The sequence below is a fragment of the Neofelis nebulosa genome, chromosome 13 (genome assembly GCF_028018385.1).
Source record: "Neofelis nebulosa isolate mNeoNeb1 chromosome 13, mNeoNeb1.pri, whole genome shotgun sequence".
Lineage (NCBI taxonomy): Eukaryota > Metazoa > Chordata > Mammalia > Carnivora > Felidae > Neofelis > Neofelis nebulosa.
Window position 1 is genome coordinate 33581582 of NC_080794.1, and position 14716 is coordinate 33596297.

Below are 14716 nucleotides of genomic sequence, written 5' to 3' on the forward strand. Positions count from 1 at the left end.
ATTCTCCTTCAAGGAGGGTAGATGACACAGAACACTGAGAAGTAATAATACTGAAGACACAGCCACACTGATGCATATCACAGAACCTGAAATTGAAGAGAACTGAAGCCTTTCATTGTGAGACATTTCATCATTTTCTAAGTAATTGCATCAGTTTTATAATTTCTTCCATCACTGACTCCCCAGCGGTCCTGGCATCTCCTCATCTGTGATGTGGAGGTGGTGGGTAATGGTGTTTGCCTCCAGGAAATTAAAGACCCCTCTCAATAACTGCATTAGTCATTGACACTTGCTGCTGTGATTGATCCTGTATCCACCATCAGATCTGGGTGCAGAAAGGGTATGAAAATTCATAAGCAGGAAAACAATGTTATCTACTTTCCCTTATCCAGCTCTCGCTTTACAAGAAATATCTGCAAGTCTTTTTTCCATTTATAATTTGCTCATCAAGGGGCATATTTTTGACAGGCGGGGATATATCCATTTGGGACTAGAAACTTTGGGATCACAGGAAATTGTGAATTCCGCCTAGGTTTTCCAGAGTTGCTCTGTTGAGTTGCCTGTTGCTCTGCTGTTTAAAAGAGCAAAAATATTTCAGAATTATATTTCCAACATTTCAGGACATCCAGAAGGCAGGAAGCTGTTACACTGAGAAAAGCACTCTGTTCTCCTCCTGTCTCTGTGAGAAGTTACTGGAAGAAAAGTATACTCTGATTTTGTTATTGCTTATATATTGGTCACCCCCTGACATCAGGGATTTGGGGAAGTGATGGGTATATTGTTCCATAAGCACAGTGCTTCAAACTGAACCACTCAACAAATGTGGCCTAGATTTAAAGAAACAAAACAGGGGCACCTGGGTGGCTCAGTTGATTAAGCATCCAACTTCGGCTCAGGTCATGATCTCACCATTCCTAAGTTTGAGCCCCGTGTCGGGCTCTGTGCTGAGAGCTCGGAGCCTGGAGCCTGTTTCAGATGCTGTCTCTCTCTCTCTCTCTCTCTCTCTCTCTCTCTCTTTCTGCCCCTCCCCCACTCTTGCCCACACACACTCTCTCTCTCAAAAATAAACATCAAAAAAATTTTAATAAATAAATTAAATAAAAAATAAAAACAGAACAAAACAAAACTGTAGGCAACAATACCAATGAACAAACTGTTTTCTGGGTTTTCCAATCCATTGGCCCTAAAATCTTTGAAACTTGCTAAATTGCTTCATTTCTTTGTTTAAGAACATTGTAATGCAATTCAAAATTACATACATACTCCTTGATCCATTCCAGTGCTAGCTTTTCATCCTATGGATGTACTTCACATGCAAGAAATACTGTGCACAAAGCTATTCATTACAGTGTTATTTGCGATTGAAAAAAATGTAAATAACTTTGAAAAGCATCAATCAAGTAGGGGACAAGTTAAATAAATTGTGTGGTTCATCCACACCATGGAATATTATAAAGCACACAAAAAGCAGGGCACCTGGCTGGCTCGGTGGAGCATACAACGCTTGATTTCAGGATTGTAAGTTCAAGCCCCATGTTGGGTATAAAGATTACCTAAAAAAATAAAATCTTAAAAAAAGAAAGCACATAAAAAGAATAAGCCCTAACATACTAAAATGGAAAAATCTCCAAGATATATCAACTGAATAAATGGAAGTTATGCAGCACTGTAAATAGTAAGCTACCATTTATGTAAAGAAGAGAAATACATTCATGTGTAAACTCACAAGATAACCAAGGAAAGATATGCAATAAATGATGCCTCTGAGATGAATAATGGGGGGAAAGGGATTGAGGAGTGGGGGGTGGGGGGGAAGGAGACCACAATTCTGTTATTGATTATCAAGTTTTAACACATGATAACAAGGCGCCTGGCTGGCTCAGTCAGTAGAGCATGCAACTCTTGACCTCAGGGTTGTGGAGTCAAGCCTCACATTGGGTGCAGAACTTTCTAAAAAAGAGAGAGAGAGAGAGAGAGATTTAACACATAACAATATAGTAGAAATAGTAACTAACACATCTAGTGCTTACTATGTGCCAGGCATATTCTAAATACATTACATATTTTAAACTAATTTGACATACTCCTGTTAAAACTATTTCACAAGATTATTAGCTACTTGAGAGCATAAATATGACTTAAGCATTTTTATATCCTACACAAATGCTAGTACAATATCACATAATAATGTTCTGAAGAAATATGTGTCTCATTCATTCGTTCAATATCAAATGTGAGAGAAACAAACTATCTTCACCATTTAGAGCTGACCTAAGAGCTTACTAACTTTTATGTAAAATTATCTTTTCATAATCAATTTGCTATGTCATAAAGTTAAGCTGTAATCCAAAAATAAATGACTCTGAAAATGTGGTATTATACATACGTGCAACTGTGGTTATTCTAAACACACTGGACAATTCAAACAAATTATTGAAGAATTTCCTTTTACTTTTCATTCAAAGAGAAAAACTATATTATCAAAACACAGTCCCCTCCCTTTTTAAACCTTGACTTCAGGAAAGTATTTAAGTGTTTAAGAATAGACAGTCTTCTGGAGGCACCTGGGTAGCTCAGTCAGTTAAGCATCCAACTTTGGCTCAGGTCATGATCTCATGGCTTGTGGCTTGGAGCCCCGCATTGGGCTGTATGCTGACAGCTCAGAGCCTGGTGCCTGCTTCAGATTCTGTGTCTTCCTCTCTCTCTGCCCCTTCCCCACTCACATTCTCTCTCTCTCTCTCTCTCTCTCTCTCTCTCTCTCTCTCTCTTAAAATTAAATAAACATTAAAAAAAATTTAATAAAAAAAAGAACAGGGGTGCCTGGGTGGCTCAGTCGGTTAAGCATCCGACTTCAGCTCAGGTCATGATCTCACTGTTTGTGAGTTTGAGCCCTGCATTGGACTCTGTGCTGACAGCTCAGAGCCTGGAGCCTTCTTCGGATTCTCCCTCTCTCTCTCTGCCCCTCCCCTGCTAGCACTCTGTCTCTCTCTGTCTCAAAAATAAACATTAAAAAAGTAATATAAATAGATAGATAGATAGATAGATAGATAGATAGATAGATAAAAAGAATAGACGGTCTTCTGGGTGCCTGGGTGGCTCAGTCGGTTAACATCTGACTTTGGCTCAGGTCATGATCTCATAGTTTGGGTCTGAGTACTGCTTTGGGTGAGCCCTGCTTCCCTCTCTGCAATGCAATTCTCTCTCCTTCTCTCTCTGCCTCTTGCTCACTTGCTCCATCTCTCTCAAGGCAAAACAAAACAAACAAACAAATCATAAAAGAAAAAGAATAAAATGTCTCCTACTAAGTTATATGGGATCCAGTATATAAAGTGCTTATGTCAGGCCTGACCCATCATAAACCCACATTCAAATGGAGCTATTTCTCATTTCTTATTTGGAGGTTTCAGGCCATAATGGGAGAGAAAACAAGAGCTGGTCTCAATCTTGTCAACAACGGGGAAGTGCATCTGTACGAAAAATGAATTGGACCATACGAATGGGAGTAGTTTTCCTCTTGCCAAGTCACTAAAAGTTATCAATGCTGTAAATGGGCCTTTTTTCTGGTAGAAAAAAGAAAAAAAATTAAACCCTGATGTTTAGGTTCAAAACTTCTCTTATTCAATGTAGTTATTTATTTGAGTGCCCATGTGGGCCACACAGGCATTGTGACAGGCAATTGTAGTCCAAAAGCTCATTTTATTAACTTTACATGCTCTATTTTTTGTCAATGGGATGTAAGTGGTGAGCTGCTAAGCTGCTAAGGCTGCTAAGCCAACCAGCACCCCTGGCCCAAGCTCTGCACTGTGGCCTGGTGCTCTCTGACCATTTCTTGACTCCTGCCAGACCCAGTTGTCCCCCAACCCGGCCTCCCCTGAAACCCCCAGCTCTGTGAAGAGTCTCATGCCCAGTCTGGCTAAGCTTGAGATTCATTCCTTCTCCTGCCAACACCCACACAATTAAAAGATCCTTAATCTTTTAATGTTCTTTGAATAAACACTTTATTTTCCAATAAAATTAAAAATAAGCCTTAAAAATATACTTTGTTGGGGCTCCTCAGTCAGTTGGGAGTCCAACTCTTGATTTCCACTCGGGTCATGATCTCACTGTGTTGCAGGATCTTTTGCCACAACACCCAGGATTCATTATCTCACAGCTTCAAAGAATGAAGAGGCGGACACAAAATGAGCAGTAGGCAAAGGCTTATTAGAATATAAGATTAGAAAGGAAGAATAGTAGGAAAGATCTCTTTACAGAAAGGGGACATTCAAAAGTAAATGCCCACGGACTACAAGCAAGGTCCTTGTTTTATAAGGTTCTGGTCAACCCTCCCCATCCCTTCTCCCTTGTTCCTTCTACCCTTATTGGCTTGATACCTCTAGGTGCTGGGTTGCCCATTCCCGACTGGCTCCTTTCCATTGTATGAGGGGTGGTCTATGGCCATACTTAGGTCTTTTGTCAAATTCCTGAGGGGAAACCTGAGGGGGAGTAGGTGGGGTCTGTTACATTAAGAGGAACCTTACACCTGAGGGGGTTTGCTGTGGTCAGACACTCCCAGCATTGTTCCAAAATAGGTGTTTTTCCCTACCCAGGAACCTCAGGCCCTAATCTTTCCCTCTGTGGCTACTGAATCCTATCTTCTGTATCAACAGTTCGTGGGATCAAATCTCGAGTTCGGGCTCCGCAGAGCCTGCTTGGGATGCTCTCTCCCTCTCTCTCTGCCCCTCCCTCACATGCAATCTCTCTCCCTATTTTCTCTCTCTCTCTCATAATAAATAAACATTTTTTAAAACTACTTTTGTTTTGGGGCACCTGGGTGGCTCAGTCAGTTAGGCCTCCGACTTCGGCTCAGGTCATGATCTCACTGTTTGTGAGTTTGAGCCCTGCATTGGGCTCTGTGCCGACACCTCACAGCCTGGAGCCTGCTTCGGATTCTGTGTCTCCTTCTCCTTCTGCCCCTCCCCTGCTTGTGCTCTGTCTCTGTCTCTCAAAAATAAATAAATGTAATAAAAAAAAAATTTTTTAATACTTTTGTTTTGTTTTGTTTTGTTTTGTTTGTTTTGTTTTGTTTTGACAGAGAGAGCATGCACAAGCAGGAGAAGGGCAGAGGGAGAGGGAGAGAGAGAATCAAGCAGGATCCATGCCCGGCACAGAGCCCAACTTGGGGCTCCATCTCACTACTGTGAGATCATGATCTGAGCCAAAATCAAGAGTTGGACACTCAACTAACTGGGCCACCCAGGCATCCCTATATTTGTTTTTTAAAAAAAGTTTTCATCTGTTATGGACTAAATTGTATTCCCCCCAAAACCTGTATGTTGAGGTCCTAATCCCCACTACCTTAGAATATAATCTTATTTGGAGATAAGATCTTTAAAGAGTTGAAATGTGTTAAAAGGAAGTGTTAGGGTGGAGCCCTAATCCAATGTGACTGGCATCCTCAAAAGAGGAAGCAGAGATACCAGGGATGTGTGTTCGCAGAGGGAGGTCATGTGAGGACACCTGGAGAAGGCATCAGCCAAGAAGAGAGGCCTGAGAAAAAAATCAAACCTGCAGACACCTTGATGTTGGACATCTAGCCTCCAGAACTATGAGGTATGTTGTTTAAGCCACTCAGTCTGTGGTATGTTGTTATGGCAGCCCTTGTAAACTAACACAGTCTACTATGATACTATTTCATAAAAGGAAGCACATTTTAAACCACAAAGGACATAATTTCTGAATTATGTGGCTTTAATTTAAAAAAAAAAAAAACTTCCTGGGGCACATGGGTGGCTCAGTCAGTTAAACATCCAACTCTAGGTTTCGGCTCAGGTCATGATCTCATGATTTTGTGAGTTCAAGCCTCAAGTTGGACTCTGCACTGTCAGTGCGGTGGGATTCTGTCTTCCTCTCTCTGCCCCTACCCCACTCATGCTGTCTCTGTTTCTCTTGAAATAAATAAACTTTAAAAAAAATTTTTTTTAAACTTCCTATATTCTTTTTTTTTTTCTGTCACTTTGCTACAGACCAGTGACAGCTCTAGTTTACTCTAAAATTGTTTTTCTTCTTAATTTTTCATTCACTTGTTTGCAAACTAAAAACTAACCATAGACTACACATGACCATCAACAATCCCAACCTAAAAAGGATATGTCCACCTAACAGGCCCATTCACATTGTTAGAACATAATTTATAAATGTATCACTTGCTGTATAACAAAAGAAATCTTATAAAGCATATTTCCTCAAATAAATAAAAACCTTTTAAATTTACAATTATTAAAATTAAAATAGAAATATCTAATCAAATTATTTTCAAAATACTGTTGAATTATAAATTCATCATGAATTTTGGGAAAATTATTTATTTCGCTCTGTGTTTAGACACTTCATTTAAAGTCAAGAGTCAGAAAACATTTCCTTTTTTAAAAATAAATTTTATTTATATTTTATTTTGAGAGAGAGAGTGAGCAGGGGAGGGGCAGAGACAGAGGGAAAGAGAATCTTAAGCAGACTCCACGACCCTGAGATCATGACCTGAGACAAAGTCAAGAGTTGTTTGCTTAACCAACAGATCCACCCAGGTGCCCCAAGAGTCAGAAAGCATTTCTTGTACATACAGCACTAATAGGGATTGTGGTATATTAATGAATTATTTAAATACAGAGATATCTTTTTAAAATAGATTTTCTACAACATTAACAGGAAGATTCACAACAAGCTACTTTGGATCTAAGAGCCTTAATCTATTCAAATATTGAAAGAGACTAGTCTGAAAATGTTCTCATTTAAAACACACATTTTGTTAGAATGGGTTCAAGGATGGAGGAATCAATCGGTACTGAGCAATTCACAAACATGACAGAGAAACATAACGTTTTTAAGATTCAAAGACTTGTTGGCAGCACGGGAGATGGTCTTGCTCGCTCTCTCTCCTACCGAGCACTTTTCATATTTCATAATTTCTGAATTTCCTCAGGAGTTCTGAGGGAGCGTCCCCAGACCAGCGGAAACGAAGGTGCCAAGAGTTCACATCTGAAAAGACTTTAAAGCACAGAAAAGAAGATTTTAAAATCAGAGAAGTAGGAATAGAAAACCCACAGGGTCATAGTAAAACAGCTTGCTGATAAGATTTCACTGCAATAAATAAAATGCAAGGGTAAGTGTTTAATATGAATTATTAGTATCTTACAGAAACAGATTATCTTTCCTTTATTTTTTTTACATTTATTTATTTATTTGAGAGTTGAGACAGAGAGACAGTACAAGTGGGAGAGGGGCAGAGAGAAGGAGACCGAATCTGAGCTCTGTGCTCACAGTGCTGAGCCCAATTTGGGGCTCAAACCCATGAATCATGAGATCATGACCCGAGATGAAATCAAGAATTGGCTGCTTAATTGACTGAATCATCCAGGCGCCCCTGAAATGGATTATCTTAAGCAGACTTTTGAATTCTTTTTTCCCTCCCCACACACTTTTATTTGGCTTGGTTCATCCACTCATTTCTTCATTTGCTATAGAAATATTTATCTAGCACCTGTTACATATTGCCAGGCTCTATGCTGGGTACTGTGAGACTCCAGTACATATCTCCTGGCGGTGGTAATAAAAAAATCCAGAAAATTATTAATGTGGCAAAATATATGGAGGGAGGGGCGCCTGGGTGGCTCAATCAGTTAAGCAGCTGACTCTTGATTTCAGCTCAGATCATTATCTCACGGTTGGGATCTCTGGTTGGGATTCTCTCTCTCCCTCTTCTCTCTGCCCCTCCCTTCTTCTCTCAAAATAAATAAATAAACATATATATATGGAGGGAAACACAAGAGAATGGGAGACCTGAGAAAGGCATTCAGTGTGGACTGAGTAGAACAAAGTTAGAGTGAGAGAAGACTTCTGGAATTCACATTCAAAGTAACCATGATTTGGGGCGCATGGGTGGCTCAGTCGGTTGAGCGTCTGACTTTGGCTCAGGTCATGATCTCACAGTTCGTGGGTTCGAGCCCCACATCAGGCTCTATGCTTACAGCTCAGAGCCTGGAGCCCGCTTCGGATTCTGTGTCTCCTTCTCTCTCTGCGCTCACCCCACCACCCCGCTCACACTTTGTCTCACTCTGTTTCTCAAAAATAAATAAATGTAAAAAAAAAATTTTTTTTTAAATAACCATGAGTAGGAATTAGCTAGAGCAAGGTGTCTCTCAATCTTCCATATACATGGTAATTATCTGGGGATCTTGTTATATTGGAGATTCTGATTCCAGGTATCTGGGGTGGAGCCTGAGATTCGGGATTTCTGAGGAACTACCTTCTCTGACAACTTGATCCAAAACAGTACCCAGCCCCTACCTCCATCCCTCCCTGTCCCTTTATGCTGCTTATTTTTCTATAAAAGTCTTTGTGAATATCTGATACTAAATATTCATTTATTTATATATCATATATGGGGAGACCCCACCAAAAGAAAAAAAGGAAATTGTCTGTGGGTCACAAAAAGTAATGGTAAAATGAAGAATAGATCCCAGATTTCTTTTTCCCCGATTTTTATTTTTATTTATTTTAACATTTTATTTATTTTTTTATGGGGCACCTGGGTGGCTCAGTCCGTTAAGCGTCCAACTTCAGCTCAGGTCATGATCTCACAGTTCATGGGTTTCAGCCCTGCATCGAACTCTGTGCTGACAGCTCAGAGCCTGGAGCCTGCTTCGGATTCTGTCTTCCTCTCAATCTGCCCCTCCCCACACATGCTTGTTCTCTCTCTCTCTCTCTCTCCCTCAAAAATAAATAAAACATTTTAAAAATTGTTTAATACAATTGTATTTATTTTTGAATTGGTGGTATATTCACATGGCTAAAGTTCAAAAAGCACAAAGATTACATAACCCTCAAAAGTGTTCCACCCTCCACTCTGATGTTCCCAACAAAGTTGTTACCAATTGCCTCCATATCTTTCTAGAGATAGTCGAGGTATATTCAAGCAAATACATTCATACAATCTCCAACATCACCGCCCTACTCCTTCTTTAACCTAAATGCTAACATACAGTCTACTATTCTGCATTTTGACTTTTTGTTTCTAACATATCTTGATGATTGTTTTTTATCAGTATACGGAGAGCTTTCTCATTCTAACAGTGGAGGGGTATTTTATTCTGTGACATACAAAAACGCAACCCTACTGAGGGGCATTTATTTGCAATTCTGCAGTGAATAACATAGTACACATGTCATTTTGCACATGGGTGACCTGTAGGATAAAATTTGTAGAACTGGGATTACTGGGTCAAAGTCATCATGCATTTGTAGTTTTAATAGACATTGCCAAACGATTCTCCATAAAGTTTCACCCAGCAGCAGCTGATTTTCCTACACCTTCATTAACACCATGTGAACAAACTCAGTAACTTTTGCTAGGCTCTTGCGTACAAAAAGTGCAGTTTTAATTTGCCTTTCTCTTACTATGAATGAGTTTAGGCATCTTTTCATATGTTCCAAGGCTATTTGTATTTTCTGTTCTATGAAATGTTCATTTCCTTTCTTTCTTTTTTTTTTTTTTTGATTTTTATTTATTTATTTATTTATTTTTTTTTTTTTTTGAGAGAGAGAGAGAGGGTGCAAGTGAGCAAGAGGCAGAGAGAGAGAGAAAATCCCACGAAGGACAGAGAGAAAGAAGAGGGGCTAACCCAAAGCGGGGCTTGTGTTCACCGGAAGCAGGGCACGAGCTGACCGGATGTGGGACCCGATGTGGGACTCAAGCTCACAAACTGCGAGATCATGACCTGAGCTGAAGTCAGATGCTTAACGACTGAGCCACCCAGGGCACACACACCCCTTCTTTTTTTACTAGATGGTTGATCTTATGTTTCACTGGTTCATAAAAGTGTACATTAAGAGAAGTTACCGTTTCACGAATTATGTTGAGATTAAACCTCTTTTCCTATGTTTAAGAGCCGCTATATTTTCTCTACTGAACTGTTTATATAGTTTCCTTCCCTTTTTCTTTTGGATTATTTTGGATCATTTTCTTTTTGATCTGTAGAGTCGACTTTTGAATTCTTATCAACAAGAGTTAGTTTATATGGATGGAAGAAACTCATGTGCTTAAATGCTTATTAATAAAAGGATATTTATAGAAACCTTCAGTGGTGGGAATTTTGGCAATTCACTAGCATGGAAATTGGAAACAACTTCCAAACAGCTGCCAAAAGTAAAAGGTCAATGGTAAAGGATCTCTGGAAATACAAATAATTTACTCCATGAAAGTAAGATTAGTTTTAATTCTAATAAGAACTTTGTTGAACACTAAAAAAAGGCCTTTTTCCTTTTCTATTGATGGGAGTGTAAATTGGTAAAAATCTTTTGGCAGGCAATTTGGCAAAATTTCTCAAACTAATTAAAATGTGTATATCTAATAATTCTACTTCTAGAAGTTTATCCTAAGGAAATAATCACAGATGTGTTCAAGGGTTTAACTATAAGGATATTTGTCGTGACACCATTTATAAATTTTTTTAATCAAGAAACAATCTAAATCTTCAGCAATAGAAAGTTGTTTAAAAGCCTTTTACATTGGCATTAACAATTTTTTTAATATTTATGGTCATAGAAAAATGCTCATAACATATTGCTACCTGACAGGTATTTAAAAAATAATGTATATAGTATGATCTCATTCCTAAATTCATTATTACATGGATATTTACGTAAAAATTTTTGTAAGTCTATAAGGAATTATTCCTCAGTGTTAATAATTATCCCTGGATAGTTAGAATACATGTGATTTTCATTTTTGACACTTTTTAAAAAATCTGTATTTTCTTATTGTTCTGCAATGGACACATATTCCTTACGTCTTTTTTTATGTTTATAATATTGCCCATGAAAAAACAGTTTCCAAAATAATATACAAAATGTTTCCATTGATATTTTAAAATACTATCTAAATATCTTGTCAGAAAAATATACACAGGACAGTTGACAGTGGTTGTCCCAAGAAAACAATCTGTTTGCACTTTCTTTAGAATTCTCAGACAAAACAAATTTAAGAATTCTCCTACAGGGGGGTGCCTGGGTGGCTCAGTCACTTAAGCGTCCCACTCCATTTCTGCTCAGGTCGTGATCTCGGGGCTCATGGGTTCAAGCCCTGCATTGGACTCTGAGCTGACAGCGAGAAGCCTGCTTGGGATTTCTCTCTCTCTCTCTCTCTTTCTCTGCCCTCCCTCTGCTCACACTCTTTCTCTGTCAAATAAAGAAACAATAAAATAAATAAATAAACATTAAAAAAATAATTCCTCTTAGGAAAAAAGCAAAAGAAAATTTCTGACAACCTATAATTGAAATACACACATAAAATATATATAGTATGATCCTTAGTTTTAGGTATACTAATATATATACATATATACCAAAAGACCAATAATAGATATGTCCCTAGGTGCCAATATTAGAAGTTGTATTTTCTACCTTTTGTTTGACCATATTTCTCACATTTCTACTGTAAATACTTGTTATTTTATAGTTTGAAAAAAGTGTTTTCTAGTTTGGTTTCCAATAGAAATAGACCCCCCAGACAAGAATTTGAATGCAAGTGGATAATTTGAAAGGTGATTCAAAGAGACCCTGGTAGGAAAGTAGAGAAAGGAACCAAGTTTATAAAAGGTACATTATCAGGCAAGTTGCCACCCTGGGCAACTGGAGCTTGATTATGATGGGGACCCCTGGAAGACAGTATAAAAACCCCTAAGAGTTATCCAGTTAGAGAAGTAAAGGAGTTTCCCACTCACATTCATCAGTGTCTGATGGCTACCTCCAGAGGGTGTTTATTCCCTGGCACTTACTGCCAAGCCAGCTCAAGTGCCAGAGAAAGCCCTCTGATAGAAACCATAGAATTGGCAATGAGAAATTAGATGCCCAGAAAATATGACAGCACACCAACAGCATTGGCTACGTATGATCCTTTTTTCTAACTCCAGAATGCTACACAAACTATTTGATTCTAGATTTGCATTTATCAGAAGCCATATTTATTGTATATTTACATGGAAAGAAAAGAAAAGTGAGGTTGTGTCACGCACCAGTTTTCAGAGGCCGTACTCCATATTTTACTGGTTGCAGTGAAGAGTCAGAATAACATGGGGACTATTTGAGGGCTGCTGATCACAGAAGAGGCATCAAAAAGCAAACTCCAAAGTAAATATCAACCACTGCTTTAGGAAATTAACAAATATGCTTAAGAGGTATGTGAGAAACCACTCAGGACTCACTAAAGCTGACATGAATATCATTTCTTAAATGCTGATGTTAATAAAAATTTACACTACAGTAAAACAAAGTTACAAATAATCATACAACTGCACTTTGATATATCAAACTCCAGCTTTAGGGTGCTACTCAGAACAGCCAATAACCTCTTAAACAGCATCAAGAAAATACTGGCAAATGCAGCCTTTAGTAAAATTTCATAATTCTTATTCTCCAACAACAGCTTCTCAGAAAAATGATCCTCCTCTCATGGCCCCCACCTTCATTCCTCAAGCCACAGTGAAAGGATACACTTCATCATGTGAGGGCATCAAAACTGACATCACACTGTATTGTGCACTTGAAACTAATATTGTATGTTAAGTATAATGGAAATTAAAAATAATAATAATAAAATAGCCAAAACAAACCACACCACACCTGACATCACAAGTCATCCTGAATAAATTATGATATATCTATACTGTGGAATATTTATCTCCTGTTCAAAAGAATGCGTTAATTCTAAATGCAAGGCTTAAGGAGAAGTCCCATAATAATAAAAGCTGACACCAAAAAGAGCACATCACAATTTATCTTGAATAAATAATGATATATCTATACTGTGAAATATTTATCTGCTGTTCAAAAGAATGCGTTAATTCTAAATGCAAGGCTTAAGGAGAAGTCCCATAATAATAAAAGCTGACACCATAAAGAGCACATCACAATTTATCTTGAATAAATAATGATATATCTATACTGTGAAATATTTATCTGCTGTTCAAAAGAATGAGTTAATTCTAAATGTAAGGTCTAAGGAGACGTCCCGTAATAACAAAAGCTAACACCAAAAACAGCACCTACCATGTACCTGGTCTAAATATTTTACATAGATTTTTTAATACTCAAAAAAACCTTATGAGTAAACACTAATGTTTTGACCATATAGATAAGAAAACACAGATAAAGAAAGGTTAATTTGCTTGCCCAAGTTCACAAAACTCATCAGTGGAAAAGCTGGGATCCGGTTCCAGAGCTTGTACTCTTAGGCTCCATGTAACATAGAGAAATGGGCACAGTGTAATGCCTTTTTTTTAAGTTTATTTTTATTTATTTTGAGAGAGAGCAAGTGGGGGAGGGGCAGAGAGAGAGGGAGACAGAATCCCAAGCAGGCTCCGCACTGTCAGCAAAAACCCCGATGTGGGGTTCGAACTCACAAACCACGAGATCATGACCTGAGCCAAAGTCAAGAGTCCCACACTTAACCTACTGAATCACCCAGATGCCCCTCATTCTTTGTTTTTAAAACCCTTATACGTGAAGGCATATTTATATACACTTGAGAATAATGTGGAAGGAGACACACCTGGGCATCTGCATTGGTTACTTCAGGAAACAAAAACACAGAAGGATGGGAGCCTGGAGGAGACACTAAGTCATTGTTTATATATGATTCTTTGAATTTTCTAATGACAAGCTGGTATTACTTTGGGGTTTTTAAATATCTAAATAACTAGTTTTCAGAGGAAGAGAAAATTTCACTGCATCTTATGAGAGGGATTCAAGTGGGGCTTCAGCCTCCTGCCTGAGTGTCTGAGGTGATAAAGTGCCCCTCCCCCCAGTGATGGTAAACTCAGACTAGGTCTGAATCTGAAACAGGAAGTCACAGGGCAGCCCCAGGGGTTCAAGAAGCACAGATCTGAACATTCCAGGGCTGAATAGTGAAACATTTGCATGTTTTGCCTGTGTGTGACTGTGGGTAGGTGTTTGTATGTGTGTATTTGCTTAAAACACTGTTTTTTCTGAAATTCGGGCTTCTGCTTTGATGAATTTGTTACATTATAACCATTCCCAGTTATGAGGCTGATGCAATCAATCTGCAGAGTCCACAAAAGGATATCTTGAGTAACCAGCAGAGACACCTGAATCACACCCTAAGAATCTTTATTCTAGCAGGTAATGAGCATATAGAAGTCTCCCCAAAGAGAGTTTTCAAGTGACTATTTCTACAAAGACTCTAATTTACCACAAGCTATCTAATTATCTTCTTTTATAAGTAAGGATTCAAGATTCAAGGACCTTCAGGAGCCTCTAGTTTAAATTCTAATGAGATACTGTATCACAACCTTGAGAATCAAGAATTCGGAGGACAGTGACAGTGCATGTTTATAACGCACCTATGCAAGATAAACACGGTGGCTAGACAGACAAAGAAAAGATAATAATAGTTGACATTAACCCAAGACCTGCTTGCTAGGTGAATCAGTGTGCTAAGCATTTTACATGGATCTCCTTATTTAATCCTCATGATAGCTCTGTGAGAAGGTATCACTATGATCTTGAGTTTATAGATTTGGAAACTGAAATCTAGAGAAGTTAAGTAACTTTTACCAAGAAATACAGATAATAAGTAGTAGAGCTAAGATGTGAGCCTCGGTAGTATAGCTTGCGAGTTTAGCTTCTGTAATACCCTGCTTCAGTGAATCTATCTATCATTCAG

General features: G+C 38.4%; 1 protein-coding gene across 4 annotated transcripts in view; it reads right to left on the reverse strand.

Moving 5' to 3' along the window:
• Window positions 1-1794: 1794 nt before the first annotated feature.
• Window positions 1795-14716, reverse strand: part of DNAJC12 (DnaJ heat shock protein family (Hsp40) member C12) — a 43814-nt gene continuing 30892 nt past the window's right edge. The window contains exon 5 of one of the 4 annotated variants that reach the window (XM_058696472.1): window positions 1795-1950. In XM_058696472.1, the coding sequence (XP_058552455.1) occupies window positions 1880-1950 (71 nt within the window). In that variant the 3' untranslated portion in view covers window positions 1795-1879. Of the gene's footprint in view, window positions 1951-3981; window positions 4154-4182; window positions 7024-12055; window positions 12177-14716 lie in introns of those variants that run through there. The other 3 variants (XM_058696474.1, XM_058696471.1, XM_058696473.1) reach the window with 3 other exon arrangements.